Source organism: Protobothrops mucrosquamatus, unplaced genomic scaffold (genome assembly GCF_001527695.2).
Source record: "Protobothrops mucrosquamatus isolate PMUCROS unplaced genomic scaffold, P.Mucros_1.0 scaffold75, whole genome shotgun sequence".
Taxonomy (NCBI): domain Eukaryota; kingdom Metazoa; phylum Chordata; class Lepidosauria; order Squamata; family Viperidae; genus Protobothrops; species Protobothrops mucrosquamatus.
This window is the reverse complement of record NW_015386452.1, coordinates 564,037-576,388: the sequence shown is the minus strand read 5'-3', so window position 1 is coordinate 576,388 and position 12,352 is coordinate 564,037. Positions and strand designations below refer to the sequence as shown.

At 40.4% G+C, this 12,352-nt stretch overlaps 1 protein-coding gene across 2 annotated transcripts in view; it reads left to right on the top strand.

The window, feature by feature from the left end:
• Nucleotides 1-1,994: 1,994 nt before the first annotated feature.
• Nucleotides 1,995-12,352, top strand: part of SREK1 (splicing regulatory glutamic acid and lysine rich protein 1) — a 37,250-nt gene continuing 26,892 nt past the window's right edge. For both annotated transcript variants that reach the window (XM_015812204.1, XM_015812203.1), the window contains exons 1-2: nucleotides 1,995-2,204; nucleotides 8,776-8,909. In XM_015812204.1, the coding sequence (XP_015667690.1) occupies nucleotides 2,044-2,204; nucleotides 8,776-8,909 (295 nt within the window). In that variant the 5' untranslated portion in view covers nucleotides 1,995-2,043. The remainder of the gene's footprint in view (nucleotides 2,205-8,775; nucleotides 8,910-12,352) is intronic.

The following is a 12,352-nucleotide window of genomic DNA, read 5'->3' as shown; positions in this document are numbered from 1 at the left end:
AGACCCAGAAAACAAAGTGTTCCATAATCTGAACCTTTTCTGGAATCTTTTTCATCCCTGAGCTGTTAGGCTGACCCACCCAGAGGGAAATGTCCAAAATCTGAGTGGAATCTCTCTCCAATATTTGCCACGCTGCTTAGGGACCTGAAACTAGCTCTGAATTGAGTTGAATCTACACAGAGGGGAGCTTGCTGAGGATCCCAGTACCGAGAGAACGATGGCTTCTGGGATCCCACGCCTGATCCTTCTCAGAGTTTTTGCCCTTCCCCGCTTTAGAAAAGCTTTTCCTGGTTATTCTGTTACTGCTCTTTCTCTTAGATTTTCAAAGAGCCATGAAAAGACGAGATACAGAATTCAACTGATAAATCATGAATTCATTTTATGTGAGATTTGTACTCAATTAGCACGAAAGGTCTGGAAGCATGCCAAGACCAGCCCTCGTTTTGTCCGCAGTCATGTATCTGCCATCATCACATTGAGCAGTGGATCCCAAAACCCTAACATTTAAAGGCGGGTGTGGCCAGGGTGGGTGTGGCCTATTGGGTGGGCATGGATGGAGTGGGTGTGGCCTACTGGGTGGGTGTGGCCAGCTCATCGTTCGGGTCAAGGGTGCCTGTGGGGGCCTGGGCAGGAGTAGGACAGATCTAAGGGTCTCTGGCACGAGGGGGTGGGACCAGGGCAAGCGCCAAGGCATGGTCCACTGGAGGAGCCTCACCGTTCCTCTCAGGCCATGTGGGGGGGGGGCTGGATGGTGGTGCGGGCTGCTTGGAGCCCTGGGCAGCAGAGGTCCAATGCCCAGCCTGGCCCTTGAGTATCCACGATACCAAGCCCAGCCCCACTTCCTCAAGGCTGCTGCTCAAGGTTCTCCTGGTTCCTCGCTGTTTCCGGACAGCCTTGTGGAGCTAAGACTGAATGCGTTTCAGCATAGATGGCCACCACAAAATTGTACATTGGCTCCCGGCTGGCCTGGGCCAGGGCCAAGACAGCGGGGGCCTTTCCCTCGCTGTTTCCAGGATGGCTTCGCAGGCCACATGAAACCACTTTGCGGGCCGCATCTGACCCCCGGGCCTTGTGTTTGTCATGTCTGATTTAAAGAGTTGAATGTACTATGACTCTGAAGCTGGCGCAGGAGCCTCAGCCCTAGGATGTGTTTTTTAAACCTGGTCTAAGCTGTATACAACCTAAAACCGCAAAGAAAAATCTTAGTGCCATGAAGCATTGTTTGGTGCCATAGCCATATGCCTGAAAAATCCACCTGCATTAGACTCTTTCACTACTTAAGGATATTTTCTTTATATATTTATATTTTATATAAATATGAGACAAGAAAATATGCTTAAATAGGCCTTAAGTATAAAGGCTCTAACAATTTGTGAGTACAAGGTCATTGTCACCGAGTTTACAAAATAACTTGTGTCGTCATATTCTGCAACTGCCTTCTCCCCCCCCCCCCCACTGGTCCCACGTGCACCAACCAGTGAATTTGCTTTATGCGGGGTTTTCGGAGAACTAAGCCCTAGCTTGAGGAAAGGTTGGGTTTCGCATTGTGTATTGGTTTTTGTATTAGCTATACTTTGACCATAGAACTGTCCTTGTCTCCAACTTGTTCCTTTTCAGACGTGCTGGACTTCAGTTTCAATAGTGGTGAGATAATTTATCATCACTGGTTAACAATGACACTCCAAAATATCGACTCCCTCCCTCCTCTACAAAACAAATATTCCCAGGCAAGCCCTACCCGCAGGAACAGGGGTAGTCAACCTTGGCTCTTTTATGACTCGTGGACTTCAATTCCCAGAATTCCTGAGCCAGCTTAGCTGGCTCAGGAATTCTGGGAGTTGAAGTCCACGAGTCATAAAAGAGCCAAGGTTGACTACCCCTGCGCAAGAACAAGGGCTCTAACGCTTCTCACCTCAGCGAATACCACGTGAACGGAAACATCGCAACGTATATACACTCTAGGAAAAGACGCCTTTTCTATGGTGATTTCCGTCTCCTCTCTTACGTGCGTTGGCTTGGTCAGCTAGAGAAATTGCCGCCATCATGATGAACAGCGGTGGAATCGGGGTCCCCCTCGGCTTTCCTTTAACTCCTACTTCGGTTATTCAAGTCACTAATTTATCCTCCGCGGTTACTAGTGAGCAGATGCGGACGCTGTTCGGTTTCCTAGGTGACATTGAGGAGTTGCGCCTTTACCCTCCGGAGTAAGTGAGGCCGGGAAGCCATAGAGAATGGCGGGAATGACTGTCTTTTAAGAAACGGGGTATATAAATATATATATATATATATATGTGTGTAAAACTGACCGGATGCTGCGCCCTCCATTTTGCTTGTGGGTGGCTAGTAGCAGCTCCGTTTTGAGGCTTTTACTTTCTGTGAGGATTGTTGCTCGGAGTGAAGATGGCACCTAGTCACGGATATATATTTTTTTCCCCACTCTTTACCATGGCCGGTTTCGTCTCAGTCCTGTCATTCTTTTCCTTTTCGGTATTGTGAGAAATGCCTCTTGACTTGGAGGGCAGCGCTTCTTTGTTAGAAGCCCTCTGCAGATAGGTTCTTTCCGTGGGAGCTTCGTTTGTTTGGCTTTGAAAAGATAACGGCAGGGAAGCCCTCTAGCTCAGTGTTTCTCAACCTTGACAATTTTAAGGCATGTGGACTTCAACTCCCAGAATTCCACAGCCAGCAATGCTGGCTGTGGAATTCTGGGAGTTGAAGTCCACATGCCTTAAAATTGTCAAGGTTGAGAAACACTGCTCTAGCTCCTTCTCAGACTTCTCCCCCTCAGTTCACCCAACCGCTTTAATTGATTTTATTGTGCAGTTACTTGGGAATCCGCCTTATTCTTTCAACCAACCTTACCTCCCTGTAGAGCTGCAATCCTTTCCTTAATTGGAACAGGGTTTAGTGAAATTTCATGGGCTGAACGGCCAATTCAGCACACTTAGGAGGTTGTAATATGGTCAATCACAGATACTGTATCACCTTATGTAAAATCTAAAATCCTGACATACATATCTTACAGTACTTTCTATAATGTTCAGGGAAGATGAATTGTTATGGTTTACCGGAAACATTTCTGACATTTAACACGTTATAATCAAGTACTTAGAATTCTGCATGTGAATGTGCTGTGTGATAAAAGGTACCAAACATGTCACTGATAGCAGACATGGTTCTTTTTATTAAGATAAAGGTTAAGGTTAAGAATTCTATTTACAAAAGCAAATATTTATGTAATTATACATGCTTTTCTGTTGCTTCACTGATCTGGCATTGAAGCTTCCTGAATATTAGAAGAGAATGTAGGCTTTTAATTCTGATAAAGGGCATTCCACAGAAAAGTAAACATAAAAACATAGAGAACCGACATCAGAAAAAAACCTAATGGTCCATTGAGCCCACTTTTTGAGTTTTTTTATTTTATGTTTTGAATGTTTGTCAGGTGATGGACATGAGTTTATGTTTAAATTCAGTTACTAATGATTGATCCCCTGTTTCTCCTTGCTGAGTCTCAGTAAGGACTCTGAAGTCAGAGTTTTGAACTTTATACAAAGTGAGGATCACAGATAATAAAATAAAGTCTATAGTGCTATTAAGATTTGGAATTTTAAAACATTGAGTAGGATTTAAGATGGCCAAGAGGCAGCAATCACTGATAACTTCTAGGATAAGAACTTACTTAAAATAACCATAGTACTTAGGGCTTATTAATATTCTTTTTAGATAAAAAAATAATATGTAAAGGATGAAAATATACATAAGAGAATGTTCCTAAAAAAGGCAAGTTGTAGTTAGGCAGCATCAGCACCAGATGGATTTGTAGCTGGCTGAACAGCTGTGGTCTTCAATGGAACTGCATCTACATGGAGGGAAATGTGTAGTGGGGCTCTGTTCTGGGCCCAGTGCTCTTCAACATCTTCATCAACGATTTGGACAAGGGGATAGATGGGGAACTCATCAAATTTGCATACGATACCAAGCTGGCATGAATAGCCAACACTCTAGAAGATAGTCTTAAGACAGAGGTCCCCAATCTTTTGGGCATCAGGGACCATTTACGTGGAGAGAGGTTTTTCTGTGGACCAGAGGGGGAATGGTTTTGTGTGCTGCCTGCATCCCATGGATGGGGCTTTACCTTTTTGTGCTGCCCTGTTGCTGGCATGCCGTGGCATGCCGCGGACTGGGGGTTGGGGACCCCTGGCTTAAGATACAGGAGGATCTTGATAGACTTGAACATTGGGTACTATCTAACAAAATGAAATTCAGTGGTGAAAAAAAGTAAGGTTCTACATTTAGGCAAGAAAAACCAAATGCACAGGTGTAGTATAGATGGTACCTTGCTCAATAGTAGCAACTGTGAGAGGGATCTCGGAGTCCTAGTGGACAATCACTTAAATATGGGCCAGCAGTGTGCTGCAGCTGCCAAAAAAGCCAACACAGTGCTAGGCTGCATTAACAGAGGGATAGAATCAAGATCACGTGAAGTGTTAATACCATTTTACAATGCCTTGGTAAAGCCACATTTGGAATACTGCATTCAGTTTTGGTCACCACGATGTAAAAAAAATGTTAAGACTCTAGAAAGAGTACAGAGAAAAGCAACAAAGATGATTAGGGGACTGGAGGCTAAAACATATAAAGAACAGTTGCTGGAATTGGGTATGGCTAGTCTAATGAAGAGAAGGATGAGGGGTGACATGATAGTAGTGTTCTAATATCTCAGGGGCTGCCACAAAGAAGAGGGAATCAAGCAATTCTCCAAAACACCTGAAGGCAGGACAAGAAGCAACGAATGGAAACTAACCAAAGAGAGAAGCAACCTAGAACTAAGGAGAAACTTCCTGACAGTTAGAACAATTAACCAGTGGAACAACCTGCCCCCAGAAGCTGTGAATGCTCCAACACTGCATGTTTTTAAGAAGAGACTGGACAGCCATTTGTCTGAAATGGTATAGGGTTTCCTGCCTGAGCAGGGGTTGGACTAGATGACCTGCAAGGTCTCTTCCAACTTTATTATTATTATTTAAAAATAAATACTTTCAGATGTAGGTGTAGTGTTTTTTAAAAAGCCCCTTTGTTGATTGAAATATTTGATTTTATTAAATCCTGCAATTTATAACTTAAACGGCAAGTAAAAATAATTGTGACTGTTTTTTACTTAGGTTACCAAAAAGACCACTTTTTGTACTATGTCATGTTCTTGTAGGGCTGAAAGTTCTGTTTTCTAGAAACCTGGTAAACATACCTGGAGCTTAAAAGATACATGTACATTTTAATATGCTCACTTTGATTTTTTTATTGAATTCAAATATTTTGAGTAGTTTTGTACTTACTGTTCTTTTTACATTTCAGTAATCAATATTATCGTGCTCAAATCATCTTAATAAACTAGCTGCAGACAGAATTTTCACTATCTAGAGCAGGGGTGTCAAACTGCCGGCCCGTGGGCTGGACGCGTCATCCGGAAGCCACACCCACCCCATTGCCGGCAAAACTGTTCCGATACGTTGCGCGACATGCGACGTCGTGAGTTTGACATGTCTGATCTAGAGTCTAGACCAGTGGTGGCGAACCTATGGCACGTGTGCCAGAGACGGCACTCAGAGCCCTCTCTGTGGGCACACGCGCCGTCGTCCCAGTCCTAGGCCTTCAGCTGGGTTTTATAAAACCTTTTTGCTTTAGGCCTCCGCTGCCGTGTTCAAAAAAAATAAATAGGTCCAATCAATCAATCAATTTCAACTTCTCGTGGGGAAAAAAAAAGATCTTGGAATTGATTGATTGAACTTTTTAGTCCCACCCAGTCTGCCATTACCACCCCAGCCACGCTCACCCAATGGGCCACGCCCACCCAATGGGCCACGCCCACCCGGCACCCAACGATACATAAGTAGGTTTTGGGTTGCAGTTTGGGCACTCGGTCTCTAAAAGGTTCGCCATCACTGGTCTAGACAGATGAGAGATGGAGCTACTGTACTAGTAATCCAAGTATTTTGCTCGTTGCTGTTTTTCTCCTTTTTTAGTTTTTTTTTTTTTAATTTTAGGGAATAATTTTCTTACTTTGATCTTTGGCCTCGCCATTCCCAGCTCTTCATTGTCATTTATTCTTAACAGTAAACAATAAAAAACTAAGTTTATTTTTAAATTCTTGACATATAAAAATATAGAATGCAGAAATAAGAATTGTTTTATTAGAAAAGCCAAAATATACTTAAATCAACATTTACTTTTTATAAATAGACTGTTCCAGCCTTCCCACACTCTCCCTATGAGATTCTGATATGCAGGACACAGAAAAATACTTTCTACTGGTTATTTTCATAAGCCACAGTAAGCCATGACATTGTTAACCCTTTATGAAAATAACCAATCTTAATTAGCTGGATTTGTGCAGTATGCACCAAGGTTTACAAAACCTAATAGAATTTGATAAAAAAAGATGCTTTAGAAAAAAAGAAAAGTTTTAGAGCTGTATTCCCTTTTAATATTTCTTTTAATTTAATAGCAGGAAAGGAACGGGACATCTCTGAAAGAGACAATTATTATCATTCTTACTCACCAGTAAAATATCCAGAATTTGATCTGCCAAAATAGATTTTTTGTTACAAAATACCAGTGGTATAATCCTGGAATTTTGAGAGTCTGCATATGGATAACAGATTGTCCATACTCCTCTTAAGAAAAAACAAACCATTGGTCACCAACCTTTAATGTTGTTTCTTTCTTGAATTCAAAAGCCTTTTAGTTTCTCCTTACAGCGATCTCTGTTCAGCAAATTCAAACTGCACACAGTTGAAGTATTGTATAACTCTAAATATATTCTTGTTGCCCAATTTTGGATTTCATTTTTATGGCTTTCTGCATATGAATTTGCATATTTCACTGCTTTAGTAAATGACCTAAAGTTATCCATGATCCTTCTACTGTTAACCCTAATTCATTGTGACAGTTAACAGTTCTGCCATTTCAGACCCAGTTACCATTTTTGAGATCAGGGTATTTTGTCTGATTATATATTACTTTGAATTAACTGAGGTTGAAATTTTTCTATTCTCTTTTCTGTTTGCTCAGTGTGAACAGATTAATAATTAATTGAATTAATTGAAATATAGTTAATACAAATAAAGTATTTGTAGACTTTGAAGCATACTTTATTATTTTCTAATGTGCAATAATCATAACTAAGCTAAATCTGAACCATATGTGTAATTAGCAATATGTATGAATAGCTTTTAAAAGTTGAATGCCAATGCAAAGGACCCATCATAGATAGCACTATAATGTTGGAGATGCTACTTATTGGCTACAATATTCTAGTTCAGATTTTGGTCTTCCATGTCTGCAATTAATTCAATTGCTAAATGTATTAAAATTTCTTGTTTTGGGCTGTTTTGACAGGCCTTGTTCAGAAATATGGAGTATTAATAATATATTTAGTTTGATTATCAACATTGTATCACACAAATTGAACCCAAAATAGTTATTAATTTAAGCCTTTTAAGATTACAATGTGTGCGGAGAAAGATAATTGGAAGCATTTTATATAGACTGAAATACGCTTACTTTGTAAATGTTATGTCAAAATATTAAAAATGATCCTGCAAGTTTAATGTCAAAGAAGGACTGATAATGTAAGAAAGAAATAAGACATTCAAAGGAAGACATAGAAGTCAGGTATATTTTGGAAGTAAAGTTGGAAGGGACCTTGGAGGTCATCTAGTCCAACCCCCTGCTCAGGCAGGAAACCCTATACCATTTTGGACAAATGCTGTCCAGTCTCTTCTTAAAAACCTCCAGTGTTGGAGCATTCACTGCTTCTGGAGGCAGGTTGTTCCACTGGTTAATTGTTCTAACTGTCAGGAAGTTTCTCCTTAGTTCTAGGTTGCTTCTCTCCTTGCTTAGTTTCCACCCGTTGCTTCTTGTCCTGCCTTCAGGCACCTTGGAAAATAGCTTGACACCCTCTTCTTTGTGGCAGCCCCTGAGATATTGGAACACTGCTATCATGTCCCCCCTCGTCCTTCTCTTCATTAAACTAGACATACCCAATTCCAGCAGCCGTTCCTTATATCCTTTAGCCTCCAGTCCTCTAATCATCTTTGTTGCTCTTCTCTGTACTCTTTCTAGAGTCTCAACATCTTTTTTACATCGTGGTGACCAAAACTGGATGCAGTATTCCAAGTGTGGCCTTACCAAGGGTAAAGTGGTATTAACACTTCACGTGATCTTGATTCTATCCCTCTGTTAATGCAGCCTAGCACTGTGTTGGCCTTTTTGGCAGCTGCAGCACACTGCTGGCTCATATTTAGGTGATTGTCCACTAGGACTCCGAGGTCCCTCTCACAGTTACTACTATTGAGCAAGGTTTCTGTTAAACCATTTCTTAAATTTCTTAGCATAATTATAGTTCATAAGTCACATATAGAACTTCAAATAATGCATTATCTTTATTCCAGTTTTAAGTTTAGTTCATAGAAATGTCTAGGAACTAGAAGTTAGCGAAATAGATTGTGGTTTTTTAAGATCAGCCTAAGTTGGTTAGAAGGTCTCGTTCCTAACCACACATGAAGTAGACACATAATAAATTAATCTGTAGAAGAACTAATATCTTCTGTAATTAACTTTAATGTGCATCAGCCTAAGAAGCACTAAAAAGATATCAAAAAATATGTTTTATTTTTTTTATTATTTTGTTGGTATTTATGTGTACATAATTGCCTTTGAGCACAGCTTGAAAAAAAGATGAAACTGTAGCATCTAATTGGTTTCTTTTTCTTGCAGCAATGCACCACTCGCTTTTTCCTCCAAAGTATGTTATATTAAGTTTCGGGAGTCTTCAAGTGTTGGTGTGGCCCAGCATCTAACAAACACAGTTTTTATTGACAGAGCTCTGATAGTTGTGCCCTGTGCAGAAGGTTGGTATTTTCAATATGTTTTTTTTACATTTTGTGGTCTCCACTCTGTCAGTTTGTTCCATATGTTTTTTTCAGCATTTGGGCAGCAGATGATACATGTACATTTGCTGTTCTTCCAATAAAGGAGAACAATAAAAGGAAAGAGAAGATATTACCTGGAATTCTACAAATTTTTAGTGTTTAATTAGTTCTAAAATATGTGGATACTTTCCTTAATGTAATATAGACTTTTATAAGGATGAAGACTTGTTTCTTTCACTATTTTTTTTCTTCCAAAATGTGTTGTTCACCGTTTGCCTAGAAAAAGTGAGTTGAACAACACAGATGAAAACATAATTTTCCCAAGCTAGGTATCATATCTTTTCCAGTAATAAAGTGATATAGAAGATATATTATAGAGTAGTTACTTAGTGGGGTCTGCACCACACTAGGATCCCCAGATTGCATCAGGTAATCTCAAAATTAAATATTTTAAAAGTTGAATATTTAAAATGACTGAAATCAAATCTTCCATAAGAAATAATATATAGCACGGGTATCAAACTTGCCACACAAACTTGACGTGTCGTAACGTATCGCAACTTTTTTTGCATTGCTGGAGTTGGGGTGGGTGCAGCCTCTGCATGATGCAATCGGCCCACAGGCCGGCAGTTTGACACCCCTGATATATTGCATAAGGTTTGCGCCATTTTAACTTAAGGGGTTTTTTTTATGTCCATGCCATTTTTCAAGACAAAGGCCTGCCTAAAAAGCTATTCCTGTATTTACTTCTAATATTGTTGGAATTTTAGTTAAGTGGGATGTTCTATGGGCTTAATTGGACTATGTTAATATTAGGGTACACTTATTTTGTATAGCAGTGTTGCAAAATATTTATATAATCAGTTATTCCTACATTAGCTTTGGTTTTTGTTAGCTCAGTATTTATACCTGAATGCCACTTTTGTAGCTTCAGTAGAGAGGCAAGAAAGTGGAATAGCCTTGCAGGTAAGAGAGGATTTTGAAAAGTGTTATTACTAATGATTCATTCATAGTTCATAGTTGGTAGAAAGGAAAATGTTGGGGACAGCAGCTGAAAACCACAGGTGGTTTTAATTTAATTTAATTCTAATTATTCAGGCAAAAGTTAAAAGGTGGGATTTTGAACAAAAATATAAATAATTCAAAACTGAGGATACAAGTGAAATGGCACTCAGTGAAGGCACAGCATGTTTCAAAACTCAACAGTTGATTGCCCACTGCAACCTTATAGCTGCAGCTATACTCCAGAGTTTAAACTCTAGGCCAGTGATGGCGAACCTTTTAGAGACCGAGTGCCCAAACTGCAACCCAAAACCCACTTATGCATTATCGGGTGCCGGGTGGGTGTGGCCCATTGGGTGGGCGTAGCTGCGGTGGTAACAGCAGACTGGGTGGGACTAAAAAGTTCAATCAATTCCAACTTTGCAAGATCTTTTTTTTCCCGCAACGAGTTGAAATTGACTGACTGATTGAACCTTTTTTTTTTGCACATGGCCACGGAGGCCTAAAGCAAAAAGGTTTTATAAAACCCAGCTGAAGGCCTACAACTGGGGGGACAGCACACGTGCCCACAGAGAGGGCTCTGAGTGCCACCTCTGGCACCCGTGCCATAGGTTCGCCACCACTGCTCTAGGCATATATTATCTCCCTTCTGAATTAAAATTATTTGGTGGGATACAGGATGTCCCTTGGAGGTGGCTGAGTTACTTTTGCTATAATGGTTCTGTCTAGGCTGGGCACCACTGGTTTCAGCATTGCCATTTTTTTTAATGTTTCTAGACTGCCCATCTCCCTCAGGGAGGACAGTTGCAGCCTTTACATCCTCAGCCTTTTGTTCTCTATAAATCAGTTAAAAATGTAGACTTAACAGCATCTGGTTCCTTTCGTGAACTGCTCTTGCTGTTACAAAGTTTCTTCCAATAGTCAAAGTCTGCCTTTCTGAAATTTAAAATAATTGTTTGGTTATTTACCCTTTGGAATGAGAGAGAATTGATTTGATTTCTTGTAACATCCCTTCAGATATTTAAAGAGTTCTATCATATTTTCCCTCAGTTGTGTTTTTTACCTTCAAGTCTAAGCATGTACAATTTTTGCAATATCACTTTGTATTATTTAGTTTCTAGTTCCTTATTGCTCTTCTCTCTTTGAATCCTTGAAGTACTAAACTATTCTAATCAAAACAGAAGGAAATAGAAATAGTATTTGCCATGATTCAGGCAGATTATTTTTGCCTTTTTATAAGTATTATTCCCAGGCTATATATTTTCCATCCTATGCTTGTACATTTAATGGCTGTTTCCTAAAAAAAGTTTTTGCACTTATTTCTGATTTATTTTATTCTCTTACTTTTAGTCCATTCCCCAAATCTCGCAAGTTCATTGCTTATTTTAGTACAGACTTCGGAGGCATTAGCTAGCTCATTGTGTTATGTTCTCCGCAAATTTTAGAAGCATTTTCTTTTCTTCATCCAAGTGATTAATAAAAATATTGAAGAGTTGAAGACACAAGACTGATCTTTGTGGCATTCTGTATGATACTTCTCTGATTTGATGAGCAACCATCAATATGCACTCTCTGAGTATAATTTCTGACCTAGCTGTGTCCACTTAATTGTCACCCAGTCCTTACTTAACTATCTTGCTAATAAAGTCATGAGTTACTTGTTGAAATGTTTGTGCCATAAATATACAGCATTCCCAAAATGTGTCCAAGAAGTACTCAGTCAAAAATGACATAAGGTTACTTTGACAAGATTTGTCCGTACTAACATTTGGTAAGTAAGTAAGTATATTTTTCCAAATTAATTTCTTTATCTTCTTCTCCAAAATTTTCTTAAGTATTGATGTCACTCTGACTGGCACATACTTTTCTGAATCTTTTTCCTCTCTTTGAAGATAGGGACATTATTGTCTCTCATTTAGTCATCTGGCACTTGCTCAGTTCTCGAGGAATTCAAGACAATTACTTATTTCCTAGCATGCAGTTCAACTGGCCCTGGAAATTTAAACTCATTCAAAATAAAAAAAGATAATCCCCGGCTATGTTTCTGTTATTCCCAAGCTTCAACCACAGAATTTAAAGGGTTCATTTAGGTTACAGCAGGCATGTCCAAAGTCCGGCCCGCGGGCCATTTGCGGCCCGCGGCCCGGTTTAATCCGGCCCTCGAACAGCCCTCCCTGCTCTATGTAAATGCGGCCCTCCCACGGCCCTCCGGCAAGTCCCATGAGAGAGACAGAGACAGAGGCACTTGCACTTGCACTTCTGTCTCTCTCTCTCTCTCTCTCTCTCTCATGGGACTTGCCCCCTCGCAGGGCTCCTCATTGGCCCTGCGCCCGGGTGTCCCGCCCCCTGGGAGAAGGGCGGCCAGGAAGTCCCTTTCCCGGGCTGGCCCCGTCCCAGGCGCACGTGGCTGGGGAGCCATG